This window comes from Odontomachus brunneus, unplaced genomic scaffold, assembly GCF_010583005.1.
Source record: "Odontomachus brunneus isolate Ranch 3 - 2012 unplaced genomic scaffold, Obru_v1 Obru_scaffold_118, whole genome shotgun sequence".
Lineage (NCBI taxonomy): Eukaryota > Metazoa > Arthropoda > Insecta > Hymenoptera > Formicidae > Odontomachus > Odontomachus brunneus.
Genome location: NW_022639568.1, coordinates 253,815 through 273,172, shown reverse-complemented (window position 1 = coordinate 273,172; position 19,358 = coordinate 253,815). Strand labels below are relative to the sequence as shown.

Here is a 19,358-nt window from a genome sequence, read left to right as displayed (position 1 = left end):
TGTCTAATGTCGTAATCTTTTTTGTGAAACTGCATCGAACTATATTATAAATATCATTACACAGCTTACAAAGTACTTGTAAAAAGTGTGTATGTATGTGTGCGAAAACGTAATCTCGCTTTGGTAAAGCACGGTGTGGCGGTGTTTTATTATTATATTGTTGTCACAGCACCTAATCAAGAAGATTCACGCGAGAGTAAGATCATTTCAGAGTTCTTTTCTTTTCAGCTCGTTACAAAAATTCAATATCGTATTTTTTAACAAAGTATAATAAAATTATAGCTGCTGCAAAACAAAAGGGGTTTCGTCGCGATCGAGGTAGTCGGAACTTCATTCTCCTACTCCTCTCTCGCGCATTCTCCTTAATTAATTATATCTGTTTAAATTTCCTTTACACAATCGCACTTAGTGTCGCGTTTGTTTCGTTCTTTAAATTCCTATTTAATTTTTTTCTCTGTTTCCGGAGCGAATAAGCGTCTAGCGTCATTGTCCTCGTGAGACTCGGCTAAGCTCCGTCGTTACTCCAATATAAAATAATCCACGAGATATATTCAACAGTTGTTTTTCTCAACTAATAAATACAATATCATCTACGTTTCTTTTTTCCCTAAAGAGAATATGTCGGACCTGTTATCGTCCGCGAGAAGAACACATGGTTGATTATCTCACTTGAAACGTTAACAAAAGCTGACAAAGTCCGAGGAAGAACGCTTCTCGTTGTTCTCCTCGCGAGATTACGTTGTTTTCCACGGACTTTATGCAAAATTACATCGCTCTCGCAGCAATGATATAACAATGCCCGATGATATGTCTACGAATTTGTCATTTCGCCAAGTTTTCGCGTCTCAAACATTTCTCTTCCGTCAAGGGAAATTTAAATAATAAACTAAAAATATAGATAAAGGGAAGATAAGAGCCAACTGTAGCTGTAATTACTGTATACATTTATAATATACTACATACGCAGGTACAGATTATATCTTAATATCAGAACGTCTTGACCGTGTGTTGTGTATGGTCATTCTCAACTGAAGTTACAAATTACAATAATTTGTACCTTTGTACACAGGTGTATTATAAAGTATGCAAGTTAGATCAACAATTGGCTTCTGTCATCCTTCCTTCCTATATTTTTTATTTCAGGACTATATTTACAATCTTAAAGAACTACTTAAAGAGTACATTCAAAGAGCAGAATTACAATCATTCATACTTACAATGATAAAGTATCATCGCAACAATACTTTGTAAAGTATAGGATAATACAAGTTACGTCCGACGTGGCTCGTGAACAGCCAACGCGCTTTTTTTTTCTTCTTTTTTTACTGACGTGATGGCTTATCAGGAACACACATCGGACGTGGTTCACCGCTGCGTAAACACAGCGTTAAAATCACAGGCGAGAACGATAAGTAAGATAATCATCCTCGTTTAATCGTCATTAGCCCTATAATATTTGGTCGAACCACTCCTAAGTCTGAGAAACCACAATAAGCAATTTTGACATTCGTAACTGTCTAGCAGTATTAATCGTATAAATAACTATCACTATTAACATATATTATATCATAACGTGTTGTATTCTATCTTCCTTCAACCCACATGTATCGAAGAGAAGCGACTTCTGCCATCGGATTGCCATAAATTACCCGCGCGCTAAAGATTCGAGGATCAAACGCAGAGTGCAAGTGCTCAGATTTCAAATGTAGTTATAAGATACATAGTAAAGTTTTTGGATTCTGTCATATATTTGTTCGCGATTTCATATCGTGACATTACAGTGGACTTTTGGTCACCTTCATCTTCGATTCAAACAGCAATAATATATTATAATATATTGTTACAACAATCATATGCGATTATTTTTGCACCGTGTCCCATATACAAAAGTATCGTGATATTGGCTGCTCTTCTTTTTTTTCACTTGTATGAACATTTTCCCATTTTGTGTATAATAACGGAATTTCGATCAATACCGTTGTGCAACATTTTCACAAATACATTCCCTGCCTTAACATATAATACATGCAACCACGATGACGTTAGACCTATTAATGGCTTATTAAAGACCTCGGAGACATTGTGGGTTGAAGTTAATACATTCATTAGTATAGTCATCATCACACTGATTTCAAATAGCATCAGGCACTGTCAACCCTTTGTAGAGAATTCCGCGAAATAATCTCCCGAGAGTTCACGCTCTCGGTGTCTCGAGTTCTTTTCTTTTTATTCTTGTTTAAGCATTAATAACGTCGGTGTAATTATATATCTACGGCACACGGATTCTCGTGAGTGTGACGGTTTAAGCGCAACCTTTCACGCAGAGGAAATTCCGAGTGAGCGAATTAACGCGCGAGAGCACGGATCTCCCACGATCTGATCTCTCGATATGTTTCAGCTACTCGCGGTGAGGTTGCGAACGAGCGATAACACTCGGTGGATCTCACTCAATGTCCACTGGTAAAAATAAAAAGAATAATATAGCTTCGTCAACGAAGTTCACACAAATGTAATTTGCAGCGAAAATTTGTCGATACAATGTTAAATATATTGGCATTTCCTTAAACTTAGCATAGATCACAAAGTGACGTATACTGTTCAATAGAAATATAATGACAAATATAGGAGTAAAAATATCAATACAATTTCCATAAACTATACTAAATTCAATAATATCGATTGATGAAGACTGGCTTCGATGAAGTTGGCAGAAGTCGTATCTTTCTCTTTTCGTCCGTTTCGAGGATATGGTCATATATTTTTTGTTTCTTTTTTCGTGGTAATGGAATTATATATCTATAATTCCGCCTTTGGCGTGTGCTAGTAATGGAACAGCTGAACTTATGATTCCGTCTAAATTACACGGAAAACAATATTAATAAACAAATATGAACATATTAATAAACAAATGTGAACATATTTACAATCAATGCGTTTGAGCACGGATAAGAATTTTATGCAAATAATTATTAAGAAATATAAAAGAATTCTGCATGTATAAGAGACAGGATTCCATAAAAAGTTATTTCTGCTAATTTCAATTAATAAATTCTACGAAATAAATTATTGCTTTTTCGAGAGAGAGAAAAGAGAAAGATACGATACGATATACATCGAAACTTCTATTAACTAGTCACTTGCAGCGCGGAAAGTAAAAATTTTCCCAGTATTGTGCCGTAGAAATTCGGCGAAGGACTATGTGATCAGGGTTGTGCAGGTCTTCCCAGTATAAAAAAAGTAAGCTTATTGTAAAATTCAGACCGCTGCCGAACTTTGTGAAAACTTGCACAAGAGTTCTTCGTCTCTCGCACGATAATTAATATTTTGCGCTATTAAGATAATAGCGTTAATATAAATAAAGAAGGCGTATGTATCTCAACAACTTATTTTCGTGGCACCGTTGTGATTCAACTTGTGATTCATCGCGCAGGTATTTTCCTGGATACTTTTGAGGTATTCCTTTAATTTCGATGCCAGGTGACTTCGCTTGAAACGCATTGCCTCGGTCACTACAAGGTTAATGAATTCGAGTCGAGTGTCTAAGGTTCCCTGAATTTGTTTTAAATGTGAAAACAGTTCCGTGTAATCTGAAAAAAAAAGTCTGTTAGCCATATACAATTGTGAAAAAACGGTGAAATTTATAAAGTAAACTTATCGAAAAATACAAGAAGTTCTATGTGATTACGAAGGTATATTGTAAGAAATCAAGTATTGTCATTAAAAATAGAGAATGGAAGAAATGTATCGTGGCATGGGTAGTTTGATTGCTAAAGTAGTGGACCTTCAAGTGAAAGATCCTGGGTGCGATTCCCGGTCCAATCACTCATATCTGGTTAACTGTCTTTCTCATCAAAATAAAATGATGCTCACATCAATGCAAGCATTAATTTAAATGCAGCTATATGGTATTATGACTATTGTAACTATGTTACAAAGAAAGCATCTACTCAATATATCAATGCATTAGTTCATAGATGTGTTAAATTAATTTTTTAAACAGACAAAATGTGCCCAACTAATAAATCTGTGAAGAGACAGGTTTATAAAAATGATGGAAAAGAAGAACTAATTATGACTTCTATATATAATTAGACTGCTAATTTCCTTATACACAATATAAAAAATAGAAAAGTATGTATTACATATAAAAAACAAGCATATGTGCAAACATATTGTAAGTAATATAGAAGGGGAGGTTATATATATATAACCTCCTCACACGCACGCACGCACGCACGCACGCACGCACGCACGCACTAGCGTATGTGTCTTCAAGTAATCAGATATGATCTGATATTGACTATCCAACTTATCCCAATCATCTTACTAACATACTACCTACATGTGCATCCAAGTTAGCAGTCTAATGTACAAAAGTCTATGGAACTATACACTATAGAGTGCAGCGAAACAGACTACTTGTCATCCCCCAATATAGCTTCCTCTATGATTCTAAGGAAGCAATTTAAGTGTAATACAATGCCCCTCTCTCAATTACAAGGAACAAAAAATATACTAAAACAAAAATTGTTCTTTAATGTATAATCAATGACATAAAGATCATAATTATTTTTTCTGTAACATTTATGACATCCCTATCTAAAAGAATTTTATATTCTTGTTGCCATTAAAATATGAAATTAGAAGGGAAGAGCAATCGTTTTATATACTAGAAACATTTTACACGCTAACTTATAACTTTAACTTACCATAGCCCTTTCGTCGAACCTCCTTGAAGATGAGCTTTCGTATGTCCAGATTATGTCGCCTAATCTCCTCCAACTCCTTCTTCGTCAGCTTTCGCTCTTTCTCAGGCCTTGGTTTCTCCTCCACGTGGTTCGTTAGTCTCTCCTCGGAGGGGGCACTATCACCTACTTTCACACTGTTCTCTAGTTTATTCACGACGCAATCGTTAACGGGCTGCAACCGGTCGCATTCGCCTTTCACCCCGTCTGTTTTTTCACTTTTAACATCACTCTTTGTATTCACATTATTGACGATAGGCGTTAAAACGGGCGGTGTATCCATGTGATTGTTAACATGTTCTACCGGCTCGAATAAAGGTATCGTAGGCATCTCCGCGAGCCCGTTCACCAGCTTCTCCGTCGGCTGCGCGTTAGAGCACGGCGACGCATGACTCGATGACACGAGGCTCGGCGACGCGTGACTCGCCGTCACGTTGCTCGTGCAGATCGAACTCGGCGAAGAGCTAGGATCGACAACCGACGCCGACGTAGCCGCCGTTGTCGTCGTCGTCGTCGTCGTCGTTGTCGTCGTTGTCGTTGCTGCTGTTGCTGCTAATGCTTGACTTTTCGTGTCCTCCATCCACGGGATCGGTGAACTCGGCGGCGTGCTGGAAGGCGAGTACGAGGGTCGTCGTACGACCACATCCTTCGGTATTGGCCCAGGTTTTCTCTTGTTAGGTGGCGGCCTCGGGGATGGCGGGCCGCTATCTGACTGCGACAAGGTGCGCTTAAGACCACCCTTGGACGTGGACGAGGTTGCGCCCACGATGTCAATGTCCGCTTCATCCACCATCATTCTCTTGTCGATCTTAAAAGGATTCCCTGTGAAACATTGGTAGATATGTTTACGCAATTTGCACCACATGTGTTACAAAATTATTATTTAACAAGTTCCAGTCAAATTGGTCAGATTCCAACCCTGTTAAAGCATTCCAAAAAGTTTTTTGTCAAAAAATTAAATATATAGAGGGATTGTGATACAACCGACCTAAATGTGTATTAATATACACTAATGCACCCAATCGAATCTGTTATCTTTTTTACTCTAAAACATTTGTTACACCATGAATCTTATCCTATTTTACTGTTACAACACTATTACGATTATATTACTGCTACATACCAACCATTAAACCTTTTTAACAATGTAAATATAGGTGAATGTATCAAAAGTGAAAGTAAATACAAGTGCATGTGTAGGTATAGATGGATGTGTATGCATGGAAATATAAATGCAGAACGTCTGGAAAATTATGAAAAATTACATTTGTTACAAGTAATGCGATGTGTTAGTTTTTTATAGTAATAAAATTGGGTGACTTACCGAACATATGCTGTCTGACTGGAACGCTCTCAATCTCTCGCAACGGTGGTGTCATGCGTTTCAAATATTCTTGATAATTTCCCATTTGAGCTAAAGGCATGGAGTGTACGTAATCGTCGTCAAGCAATTTCGTGTGCAACAAGCCGGGCTGTAAAAAGTTTGCGCGCATTCTCACTACTTGATCGAGGAGAGTCTTTCTGGGGACGTCAAAGGCGTTTCTGTAACTGTGCGCACCACGTTGCTGTTGCTGATTCCTAACCAGACCAACTACGAAACCACCGAATTCGTTCAACTGATCGCGCAAACCAGTGAACTTATCTTGCAATAACGGATGAGATACCTGTAAATAACACATACCCTTAGCATATATGAAATAAAATGCATCCAATATTCAATATCTCAATGGGTGTTTATGACAATTAGGACCTGAGACTTTTGCATAACGCATAATGCATAACACATAAGGAAATCAATCAGAGTCTTTCATTTCTATCCTGGAGAGGAAAATAAAGGTCTCTGATTGGTTGATTGCGTTATGCGTTATGCTAAGGGTGCTTTCAAAATATCCAGAGTTGGGTCGAGTTGAGTTAGTTCCATTATAGTATATGTAATGGATACTATAGTGGGACTAACTCAACCCAACTCAAACCTGGATATTTCGGAAGCACCCTACGTCTGTGCTCCCAGCCTTAGGGCCCTTGCAGAATGCCAGGTAACAGGCAATATGAACAGAGAATAGAAATTCTGATTGGTCAATTATTTCTATTCCTTGTTCCTATTAACTATTGCCTGTTCCTATTGCCTGTTGCCTGGCATTCTGCAAGGGCCCTTAAGCCCGTATCAGACTACGGATTAAGATTGAGATTAAATTAAAAACTAGCCAATCAGAGCAAAGTTCACCAAACTTGAGCTTAGTGAATTTTGCTCTAATTGGCTAAATTTCAATTCAATCTCAATTCTAATCTGTAGTCTGATACGGGCTTTAGAGTTAATTCCACTAAGGCCGAAAATTATGATAGGCACGACCATCTAGTACTTTTGTAGTTTATGACAACTAATTACTTCTAACTCATTGGGTGCTTCCGAAATGTCCAGGTTGAGTCAAGTTGAGTTAGTTCCACTATAGTACCCGTTAAGCCCGTATCAAACTACTGACTGCACAGACCGATCCGACTGCCGACTCTCAATGGACCAATCACCGAATCGGCGCCTCACTGTGATTGGTCCATTGTGGAGAGTCGGCAGTCTGGTACGGGTCGGCTGTGCAGTCGGTAGTCTGGTACGGGCTTTACATATACTAGTGGAACTAACTCAACTCGACCCAAACCTGGACATTTCGGAAGCACCCAATGTCTTACTATAGGAACAAGCTGGAGTAAGAAGTAAAGAACGCGTATTCGACATCAGGGCATCATGAATCTTTTCATTCTATGGATCATATAACTTCTTTTCCTAGCATGAAATCGTGAAAAGTGAGCAATTTCTAAATATTTCTAATAATTATTATAAACTTGTTTTATTTAATGCACATCTGTATTTATAATGCATAATATACTGTAATCTTTTCTTTATATATTTTATGCAAAATTCTTTATCATATAATTTCAATTTTAAAAAAGTATGCAACCATACAAAGTAAAATTCACTGAAACAGTTGTCCACATTGTTTTGAATTGTGGAATACGCATGCATAATATTACAATTTACATATTTGCGCATGATGATAGTATTATACTATTTTTCACGTTTTAGCCATCAACCATGTAGGCTAAAACGTGAAAAGTAAGTGTGCGTATTTGTAGTATTTATATGGTAATATAAAAATAATCTAATGATTTCTTTGTTGGGTGTTAGCCTATGGATGTTTCCGAAATACTCAGAGTTGGATCAAGTTGAGTTAGTTTTACTATAGTATATGTATCAACTCAACCAAGCGTATTTGCATAGAGCATAATTATATTAAAGTGAAAAAATAATAGATTATAAATATTCTCATGTTTGCTTATAATATTTCTTCATGTTATATATTATTTTTTTAGAATGAATGTAACACACAAACAAAAAATAAAATAATAAAATTAATTACAATAATATAATAATTAATAATAATAATTATTATATTATTATAATTAATTTTATTATTTTATTATTTTATTTTTTGTTTGTGTGTTACATTCATTCTAAAAAAATGACTTTATATAAGTATATATGTAGATTTATACTTACTAAATCTTTCTTTAATGGTGTTCTCGGTATAACTCGCACTCCTTCCGTCACCGCGCTTGTTCCACAGCTGGACAAATTTTTTGTAAGATTTGAAGCTGTAACTTGCTTGGAAATCACCTCGTTACAGAGACGATCAAACTCGATCTTGGCTTGATTCTTCATACGCTTCAGATAATTCAAGACACTGTACGACAGAGTATTGTCCATACTATCCGGTATCAATGTCTGCGCTAAAGCCGTAGGTGTGCCCATCCTGGTTAACGCTCTTCTCAACGACTGTAAAAAATGACATGACATCTTAGTAACGATTTCTTAGTAAGATCTTAGTAAGTTTCCAAAATTATACATAATCGAGAGTTTTGTTTTTGCACAAGTTTAGTCTTTAAGGCCACATCTTAACGAGATTAAAATAAAGATTATATGGAGGATTTGCAGAGAATTAATTGCAGAGGATAAACATTAAACTCTTAAGAGTCTGAAAATAGATAAGTATACAACTTAGTGAAATCGATATCCGAAATTAGAGAAAATGTAAGCTATAAAATAACGCAACGTTTCTTTCAGTCAAAAATAAGCACCTTAATTGTTTACCAGTAGAGTTAAACTTACAGCGGCGTAATAAGTGGGCATAGTTCTCACGTAACTCTGGAATTGCGCCCTCCATTCGTTGGTCGGCTTCAATCTGTGAATCTTGAAGAGATCCTCCAACAGGGGTAGCAGTACGGGATAGTTATAAGGCATAACAAAGAGATTAACGCAGGTTAAATTTGTGCTGGCTTTCAGATAGCCAAATGGATGGCCGACTTCACTCGACTTGTAGGAGTTCGCAACGAAGACCTGCCAGCAGATCGTCGGTTGCTTCCGTGCTAGTATGTACTGTGTCAACGGGCTCGGCTCCAACTCGTACTTGTCAAAAGGTAGATTCTCAATCACCATCGGCTCCTGGCTGGTGCATGTAAATTTTACGTTAGGATGCGCAGATCTTGGTGGCAACGAACTGGCACTTAGATCCGGCCAGAAACTCTCGGGAATCGGCCAGAATCCGACCGCGAATCCTTTCTGCGCTGAACGCGGTACATAAATCAATCGTCGGCAAGAGTGCCACGCCGTGTTGCCTGGCACTATCGCGCTGGGATACTGCGTTCGGGGACCGTTCGCCGAGTTACTCTCCTCTTCGTTCTCCTCTTCGTCTTGGTGTGACGTCTCGTTGGTCAATGGCGGCGGATCTGGGCCGATTTTCTCGAAATTTATCACCACGCCCGACTGGACCTTTTGCACGAGAGAGTCTATGCATTGTATCATCATTCTGAATGATGTAATACAATACGAACGACCTAAAAAATTATATTGATGAAAGGATATTAAAGAGGTAAGACTTTAATTTCAAAATTGTATTTAAGTCTTTAGTTTCAAGCTTGGATTTAAGCTTTACATTTTAAGTTCTAGTTTAAAATCCGAATTGAAGTTGGTTCTTATTTTTTATATGCAAGATTCCAAATATTAAATTCTATGCAAAAGATCTTTGGTAACACGAATAACAGAAACAATTCCGATAGAAGTTATCAGGATTAAAGGTACCTCCAGTCACTTCACACATGGCATCTATTGGCGATGCATCGCTTGCCACTAGACCAATATCTCGTTCGACCGCCGGCGTTCCCGATAATCGCAACACCAAAGAGAACAATCTCTGATCCCATCTAAATGGCTCTTTGGTCAACTCAGATCCAGGTATAGGTGAATGCATAGGTAAGGTAAACTAATGCATAGGTAAGATAAAGAAAAAATTGATTTAATCAATAATCTAATTTTCAAGTTATTCTTTGATGAATAATTCTAAGATAAATTTTTAGATAATTTTTAAATTTCCAAAACATATTTCAAATTTCTTTTAGAGGAATTAAATGATTATTTTTTAATAAAATTTAATTTAATAATTTAAATAATACTTTGTCCACACACACACACACACATTCTCATAATAATGAGGTTAAATTACACTCACATCTTGATTAACTGCGTTGTTAGTTGTGTATTTTCCTCCATCTGTTATAACAACTATAACTGATGGTTCCAAGTAAAATGGACATCGTCCCTGGCCATATGTATCTATACCAGTCTGCATACGATTAATATTAAGCACATCCAAAGCATGCTTTAAGGCAGCACCAAGTGTTGTTAAACCAGTGCACTGTAAGTTCTTCAATTCATTCATAAAGGTTGCTAAGTTCTCCTTCCATCCTGCCTGTAAAAGATAATGTTTACAAAATCATTATTCATCTTCTCCAAAAATTTATTTAAATAGTTAGAAAAACAAGTGTATGTAAATTTAGCAGTAACTTTACTAGTTGATAAAAGTTGTCTCTTTGTAATCCTCTCAAATTAACATATAACTTGGAGACAACATGACATTGTTGTTGAACAAGATCGAGCTTATAAAAAAGTTTGTATAAAAGTTTGTAAAATGTTAGCTACGATTGTCATCAAGTAAGAATAAGCATATTCATATATACATGACGTTTTCGTACTGTACATGCAAAGGCCCAAGTTCTGAACTCTCTTTTATCGATAAAAGTGCCTTGAATATAGCTTCTCAGCCAATCAAGTGGTTTTTAAGCTTCTTTTAAAGATACTTTTTCCTTTCTAAGGTTGCATTCCAAAACATTTTTTTCGATGAAAATTTTTGCTCTTAAATCTATAGTTCACGTTACATACACTATAGATTTAAGAGTAAAAAAAAATTTTTTCGGAAAGGACGTTTTGGAATTGCAACCTAAAAAGACATGTACGAGATTTAATTGTTGCCGCTTTTCCGCGATATTGATTGCGCTTATTCAGTACTACAATCGCTCATTGAGCGCTCAGTGAGCTCTTACATCCCATTGGTATATTCTTTTAGATCTCAAAATATATACCAGTCAAATGTAAGAGGTCACTGAGCGCTCAGTGAGCAGTTGTAGTACTGAATGCACCCATTGGTTCTCTCGTTTCGCTCACTTTATGTAGACTGCGGCTTGCTTCATATCATTTGCGCCTGTCAAATTACCAGGCAAATAGCTGTCATCGCGTTGGTTAGGTCACGAAAAAAAAATAAAAAAAAAAAATGTTCTCCCTGTCTCTCCTTATCTCTCTTCGTCTCTCCCTGTCTCCCCCTGTCTCCCTGTCTCTCCTTGTTTCTCCCTATAATTATTAATTAATTAAAGTATATTTTAATTTAATTTTTTTTTATTTTACATTTTTTATTTTTTATTAGCTATATATATAGCGCGCGCATGACTGTTTTAGTGAATAGATAAAAGAGGATTGAGAATATGGACCAAAAAGAAGACAGTATGCAACGACTTACACACGAAAAATAATGTTATTTTTTTCCTTTTAAAGGTTTGAATAGTATCTGGAATTCGACATCGAGAAATCAAGGTGTTTTACGATGGCATGAAAATAGCATATTTAAAAATTCTGCATAGTGTTTGGTGCGACATCTGTAATATGACACAACATTTGCCAGAGGTGACATCTACAGTATAATGCGGCATTTACATGGAGGCACGACATCTGTACGAGTGAACGACAAACATCTCGGTTGTGGATCGCCGTATTCGCATGCATGACGTTCGCAACTGCGGATACGTGGTGACAAGGGGGATGTGCGGAAGTTGCAAGCAAGAACAGGATTGACTCGCGCAGCTTCGTATGCGAACTAGCCGGAACCATTGCACGACCTAACCTGATTTACCACGCGAGGAGCCCGAGAGAACACGAACGTGCTTTACAGCAAGGAGGGATTTTTGGAACAAATGCTTTACGACTGCTAAATAGGGATATGCAGTACAGAATGCAGTACAGAAATCGAATATTGGATATGGAGTGAAAACGTGGGATGTAGAGAGGGACATTGAGGATGGGGAATGAACGAAGGCGGGAATATGTAAGCGGAGGGACATATACCTTGATGTTCTGAGGCGGATCTTCGAAGGTCAACAGCATGTAACGATCTCCACGACTCTCTGGCGATCTTTGTCGAACCTAGAATATGATTTTACACATTTGAAACTATATACAACCACTCAATATATATGCCTATACACACACACACACACGCGCGCGCGCGTGTCCACAGGACGAACCATCGACTACCGAGGTTATCACAATCCGCGTCACCTTTCTCGTCGTCGAGGAGGCCAGACTAGGTATTGGAGCAAGCGAGCGGACAAGAGAGAAAGAGACGGATGTACTTCGTCTCTGTTCTTCGCTCTCTCGTCCCCTCTCTCTACCCTTCGTACAGCACAAGCACACGACGCGGTGACGAGGACGAGGACAGCAGCGCGGCGCGTAATAGCTGTCTTGACAGACTCCGGACGGCGTACCTTTACGAAGGTCTCCACGGCGCTCTTGGCTACGTCCAAGAGCGTGGGCCGTCCGCCCAAATAAGCCCTCTGATTCATGGAGGACGATGTGTCGATCAAAAAGACTATTATGGTCATCTTCGGAGATAAGACGGTGACGACGACGACGACGACGATAGGGACGAAGCCCGAGACGCGCGCGCGCGCGCGCGTCGTAGCGTGCTCGTGCTAGTTCGTGTGCGAACTGACTGCGATCCTACCGTCACGATGTTGACCCGTCGGAACTAGCTAGTAGGATGCCCTATGCCTACAACGACGACTTCGGTGGCAACTACGCTGGTAACGGCAATGATGGAGGTGGAAGTTGTGGCGGCAGCGTGGCGCATAGCTGCCACGACCATTGAACGGCTCTCTCCGAATACGCTCTCCGAATACGCTCACCGAAAAACTTCTCTTTTATCGTAACAGCGCTCGCTTGGTCGTTTCTCTCTCTCTCTCTCTCTTTTTCTCTCCGTCCTGCTCCTCGCTTTCCGACTCGCTTTATCTTCTCTCTCCCTTTCTTTCTCTCTCGGATTATCTCTCTCACTCTTTCCTTCTGTATGCTCGTATGTGCGCATTACATATATGATGTGTATGCTTCATGTTTATATCAAGTGTATGTGTGCGACTGTAATTCGAGGTGTGTCTTTGTGTGCGAGTATCACGCGTCTTTCTCTTTCTCCCTCTCTCTTTCTCTTGTTCCCGCTTGCCCGCCACCTATCCGCGCCTGGCATTAGCTGGTGCTACTCTATCACTACCGTGAGTTTCGATTCCTTTTCCCTCAGATGCGTGTCGAAGACTTTGCCGGAGCTGTGTATCTTCGCTACTGCTGGATACTGGTGATACAGTAACAGCTGAAAATCACTTGAGAAGTTGCGTATTGGTTAGGTCTCTCTGCTAGACCTGCGACTTCGGTCGTATCTTGTCTCTCTTTCTTTCTCTCTTTCTCTCTCTTTCGTCCTCCATATATATATATTTCCCCTTCCTTCGCACCAGCCGTTCCTGCCCAACTGGCAGCCCTTTGCAGATGTACTATCTCTCTCTCCGTACAAGGTCTCCGTACTAACCTATCTCGCTCGTCATACTCCGTCGACATTTTCCGTCCTCTTTTTACCACCATTTTGGTCATTTTACGCATGCGTACGTACGCGGCCACCTATGGGTGAAATGTGCACGTGATCAGTTCAGAGGTCTGCTATTGGTCTCCTACCATGCTGCACCGATCCCTCACGTTAACTACACTTTCTGCACCTTTCCGCTCCCCTCTCACCAATGCGATCGCTGACTCGCGGCGGCGGGAAGGGTGCAGACACGCTGGGTTTCTTTTTCTTTTCGATCGACTCGTCTACTATGGTCATCGTGGTGCACCGTTGCCCGACAGAGATTTTCGGTCGAATGTTTTGCGCGCGTTCACCTCCCGACATGTGGCTCGTCGAGACGGAGTACCCACACTCCCGAGAAGAGCGAACGTTTGTAGCCACTCCGGACAGGTCGCTCGGTAAAAAGTCAGCAACTGTGCGGCGTCCGTGGAAAACGTCCATATTGATTTTACAAACACTGCAGAAATCCGTTACGCGCCATAATCGATGCAAAATAGCCTGTATGTTGATACACAGTCGCGTAGAATCGAACTACGACAACTACAGCTAAGAATAGTGCAACAATGACTTTACAAGAAGCAACCTACAATTCAAATTTTGAATACTCATTTATTATCTCAATTATGTTTGGTCAATATATCGGTGTAAATCCTGTTGCATCCGTAGCTTAGAAGCTATTAAGTTGAAGGGTTAAATTTAATTTATAAATTTTGTATGTTTCGTTGGTATCATCCATACAAAGTTGGAAAACAAAACATTTAGAACAAAGAATATAGATAAAGAGGACCAACATATTTGAAAGAGTAGAAATAGTAGAGTCATAGTGCCATTTTATTTCTAGAGAGGAGTCGAAGACATTTCACTTCAAATTTGTTAAAATATCAAAAATAAAAAAATTCTGCTCCATTAACCGAGCTGAGACTTCTTGCCATTGATGGAGAGCACCTTGAGTGTCGATGGGACTGTGTCGAAAGACTTCAGAGAAAGCGCAGCAGCTTTCAGAGCTATGGAAATGCAATTGCTTTCATTTAGATCCCGATGAATCCCGTAAATTACTCCAGCAGTGAGACAGTCCCCGCAGCCGCTCACATTGATCACCTCGTCCGATTCTGTCGCGCTCTTCTCGATGGAATACAATCGAGATACAATCGGGGAATTGACGACCAGCTTCCCGTCTTTGTCGTAGAAGGGCTCGTGTTCTGATGCCCCGCGTGTTACCTGTAAAATAACCCAATAAGCAATCTGCGCGCAGACTGGCGACAGGATCTGTTGAATTCGAGCAGGATCTGTCGACAGATCCATAGACATCTGCGTCCCCAATCTGCCGTCAGACTGTTGACAGAGTCTGCGGACAGACTCTGACGACAGATTGGCGGCAGATTGCGCGCAGATCTTATCGTTTCATAGGTTAGATTCGAACTTGAACCGAAGACATCTTTTGGATAATCGTCCATCGCTTTAGACACTACGCCAATTTCTGACTTGATAAAAAGCGCTTTGTATTGCCCACTTAAAGTTTAAGGAAGAAAAATCTTAGAGTTTGTTCGCCTTTTAAACCGCAAAATATAGACGAAACCGAAACGATAAAATTAAATAGCCTATCTAGGAAACAGAATCTGCGCACAATCTGCTGTCAGTCTGTCATCAGAGTCTGTCGACAGGCTCTGCGCAGTGGTCTGTCGCAGTCTGTCATCAATCTGACGTCAGAACAGATTCTGCGTACAATCTGTTGCCATTCTGTCTACAGACACTGTTGACAGACTCTGCGTAAAATCTGCTCACGCAGGTTTGGCTATCTGGGAACGGTCTATAGTAAGAAGGAAAACGTTCAAATACTCGTTGCAATGTTTTTGCTCGAATTTTATCAAATATTAAAGTGTATGGCGATTTATTAATTATTTGTCGATTATCATTTATTATTTATTACATTTTCTTTTAAATTCTCGTATATCTTAATATTTGATAATATTCGCGCAAGAGTGCCAACTATTTGACTTCCCTTATATTTGAATATCGCGTCGTTCTTTCGGAAAATAAATACAAATCTTGTGAAACACAAACCAGCACTCCCTGCGGTCCCAGAGTGGTGATGATGACTGGAATGTGTTCGCTTAACTTGCCGGCCATGAGCCTCGCCTCAGTTTCCCAGTTCGTGTTTTTGATGACGGGAATGTCGAAGAATCTGCTGATGACTCTTAGCTCGTACAGGTTGGGCGAGATGAAGTGCAGCACATTTTGCCATTGTCGACCAACCTCGAATATTTTCGCTGCTTTCTGGATATCCGTGGGTTCATACCAAACTGAAAATGAAAGGAGAAACAAACTTCTGAAGATTTTATTTTCTGCATCTTATTCGATACAAGTTATTAAAAAATAATTCCTCAGGCAGAACATAAAATCATGATGCCGTCAAAATGACGAAAAAAATAATCGAATCGTAATTGAAAAGTGTTTTTCTCGTCATTTGGATATCATCGCGATTTGTTTCGCCTAGGTCTCGGTTGTTCTCGTATTTTTCAAATTTTGTCCCCAGTCTTAATTATCGATAAGAATACACGTATTAATTTCATAAGAAGAAAGATATAGAAAATGTGACGAAACTTTCTCTTTTTTCTTTCTCATGTTTCACAATATATATCCTTTTTCCTTATGATCAAAAAGTCGTTAATGTCGATAAAGTCACGTAACGCGCTCTGACGTTGGCACGGCAAACTATCTCCATTTTTCTGAGGCGTGCCGCACGTTGATGCGTTGACCCAACGAACGACAACAAATCGCGCGGTGAAGTGAAGACGGAAGTGGCATTTTTCTCTTTTTTTTTCACTCCATCGTTTCACGCTTGTACTTCTGTCTGTCGTTGGGCGACGAGCACGGAAGTGTGATGGGGAAGACGATAACTGGCAAAGCCGCCGCCGTGTGCACGGCGGTGGCGTTTGTTCTGGTGGTGATCGCGTTTACCACACCCAATTGGCTGGAGACCGACGGCAAGCTCGACAATCCACAATTCATCAAGATTGGTAAGACTATAAAAGAATGTACCAAGTTACATCAATGCATCAGCAATGCGTCCATAGATCAGCATAATTGTCTCAATGCATGAAATTTTATCATCCTGGAATCTCCATGAGATTTCTGTTACATTCTGCAATGCTGTAACTTTACATGTTGAAGTGATCAGCTGTTCATCTGATTTGTATTTGTGTCCTGAGCTTGAAGAGAAGAAGCACCAGAACTGGTAGCCAATTGTTAACGAGTCTGGTCTTTGCAGGTTTGTGGCAAGTGTGTTTCCAAGGTTTTCAAGATCCACGTCATCTCTATGATACCAGGTTCTACGGTTGCTGGTGGGTGTTTGAGGAGGAGTACTACATCATACATGACATACTTCTGCCCGACTTCTTTGTCGCCACTCAGTTCTTCTTCACATTGTGTATGACTCTGCTGCTGATTGGGAGCTTCCTAACTATTTTATACACCTGCTGCTCCCGTCATCATGAGAAGTATCAGTTGCTACTATGGGTGAATGGTGGCATTCTCACTCTGGCTGGTATGTGTGGTGTCATATCAGTCATCATATTTGGAGCCAGGGGCGACGGTCGCGATTGGATGCCCAATTGGGAGCACAATGATATCAGCTGGTCTTTCGCTTTGGCCGTCGTCGGCAGTGTTATTCTGATAGTCGCCGGCACTCTGTTCCTGATTGAAGGACGTAGGTACAGGAAGAAACAGGAACGGATACTGAATGATGAACAAAAAACGCATACTACTATTTAGCATATTTTTTAACAAATCTCAATATATAAGACATGAGTATTAAGATCGCTGCAAAGGCAGGCAATAATCATCGAGTTCAGATCACGGAAGAATCTCTCTGTGGAAGCTAGTAATTTTATATTGTTATATCGACACTTTTATTATATGATATCTATAAGTATATCACATGATATACCTATAAATATGTGATAGATATAAAAGGAAAGAAAGAGAGAGAGAGATAACGATTTATATATACACAAAAAATTGATTAATATTGAATCACACGTTCTGAGGTTATTTTTTTTATGTTGAAAAGTCGAAGATCTATATAAAATATTTTCTATAACATTCAAGAATTTTAAATGGTATTAAGATTCAAGAATTTTAAATGATATTAAGATTCAAGAATTTTAAATGATATTAAGACGCGTTTTGAAAGTCGTTGGAAGTTTGTCTCACGTGAGATACACGGATTAGAATTTAGAGTTAGGTCTGAGTTCAGTTGAATCGCATACACGTGGCATTATACGAACAATCGTAATTTAATTGAAAAATTCATATCTAACTCAAAGTTAAAACCTGAGTATAAACTTAAGCCTTACTTGAGATAAGTTTTAAGTAACAACTATTAATCTATTAATGTAAACGCGTCCACATCGCACATATCTAGAATTAATCCGTCCATTATATAGTTCTAAGAGTATGCTCATAGAAACTAATTTTTGTACATGTATATAAGTACAGGGTGATCAATATGAATCAAACATATATATATTCGCATACCCTCTGTACGCAACAGATCAATAAAATAATTTTTGTTAAGATCTCATGCGTTAAATGATCCGGACATGCGTATTGCACACGATACGATCCTGAATCGCGAATCAAGCCAATTAGGCTCGCCTGTGCACTGTGATGACCCACTTTTTACTCGCAAAAAGTATTCAAGAATAAATTACAAGATGAAAATTCGTCGCGTGCACGCGACGATATCGGCGAGGGAGGCCTCGTGTGTCGTTGACCTAATTTAGATTCTATTTTAATCAAGCCGCCGTACGATCGACCGCGTCGAATTTTCCGCGGTCGTGCCAGTTGCTCGCGCGAATGCGTCATCGTAATGCGCTCATCAAGATCTTGTAATAACGGCTGACGTATTCGAGTCTTTCAAGGAATGTCATTCAGCGATTCGCGTCGCGGAACCACGACTCCTGATCCTCCTTGCAAACGTGGTGCTGTACGCGACGTTCTGTACTCGTTCTGACCAATCGGTTATGAGTCCCAGCTGTGTTCTACTTTTTCACGCTTTTTTTTTCTACGTGTTGCGTATGAATAGGTACAGGGTGTCGCTCGGAACAATACATAGTCCCCTCCTCCGGACGCTGCGTATACGTGCGTCTCACGCTTGTAGCGAAGGCAAGAGAGAATCGAGAGAGAAAGCGCAACTGAAAAGAGTCGCGTTGGCTCCAAGGAAACAAGCTGCCGCGTATCCTCATTGAGTATGCGACGATTCGCGTTTAGAAACACGCTCTTGTTCGCGGTCCGCTTACGTCCTACAGGATCAAGGTTGGAACGCGATCATGAGCGGGGAAATAAGCAGAAAAATGAGAAGTGACACGCGGTGACACATGGCACCTTGACGGACCATGCATGATGCATTTATGCGCAGGGCCGGTCAAAGACGAGGTCTAGCAGCTTGAGAAACAGGGCCCGTTGATTTCTTTGTGATAATATCCTTACTTGTCAACACTAAGATACAGGCATCAATCATGAGTCTTTCCTCACGTAAACTCAACTCCATTTATCATGCAATTTCCCCCCCCCCCCC

The 19,358-nt window shown here is 39.6% G+C and overlaps 3 protein-coding genes across 8 annotated transcripts in view; 1 reads left to right on the top strand and 2 right to left on the bottom strand.

Moving 5' to 3' along the window:
* Nucleotides 1-202: 202 nt before the first annotated feature.
* On the bottom strand, nucleotides 203-14,184 carry LOC116849573 (integrator complex subunit 6-B). Of its 5 annotated transcripts, none has more exons than XM_032826855.1 (9): nucleotides 12,663-14,184; nucleotides 12,244-12,321; nucleotides 10,301-10,540; nucleotides 9,874-10,054; nucleotides 8,905-9,629; nucleotides 8,296-8,571; nucleotides 6,070-6,409; nucleotides 4,710-5,567; nucleotides 203-3,587 (listed from the first exon to the last, which is right to left on the bottom strand). In XM_032826855.1, the coding sequence occupies exons 1-9, from the start codon at nucleotides 12,777-12,779 to the stop codon at nucleotides 3,376-3,378; spliced, it is 3,027 nt and encodes a 1,008-aa protein (XP_032682746.1). In that variant the 5' UTR covers nucleotides 12,780-14,184; the 3' UTR covers nucleotides 203-3,375. The 5 variants fall into 5 exon arrangements, with proteins under 5 accessions (XP_032682746.1, XP_032682748.1, XP_032682749.1 ...); XM_032826857.1 differs by having other exon boundaries at nucleotides 12,902-14,183; XM_032826858.1 differs by lacking the exon at nucleotides 12,663-14,184 and adding an exon at nucleotides 12,457-12,574.
* Nucleotides 14,185-14,590: 406 nt separating this feature from the next.
* The window catches only part of LOC116849574 (pseudouridine-metabolizing bifunctional protein C1861.05), a 27,979-nt gene continuing 23,211 nt past the window's right edge, over nucleotides 14,591-19,358 (bottom strand). For both annotated transcript variants that reach the window (XM_032826861.1, XM_032826860.1), the window contains exons 8-9: nucleotides 15,842-16,080; nucleotides 14,591-14,998 (exon numbers count right to left, since the gene is read on the bottom strand). In XM_032826861.1, coding sequence (XP_032682752.1) covers nucleotides 14,687-14,998; nucleotides 15,842-16,080 — 551 coding nt within the window. In that variant the 3' untranslated portion in view covers nucleotides 14,591-14,686. The remainder of the gene's footprint in view (nucleotides 14,999-15,841; nucleotides 16,081-19,358) is intronic.
* On the top strand, nucleotides 16,483-18,357 carry LOC116849578. The gene is made up of 2 exons (XM_032826868.1): nucleotides 16,483-16,797; nucleotides 17,049-18,357. The coding sequence occupies exons 1-2, from the start codon at nucleotides 16,662-16,664 to the stop codon at nucleotides 17,549-17,551; spliced, it is 639 nt and encodes a 212-aa protein (XP_032682759.1). The 5' UTR covers nucleotides 16,483-16,661; the 3' UTR covers nucleotides 17,552-18,357.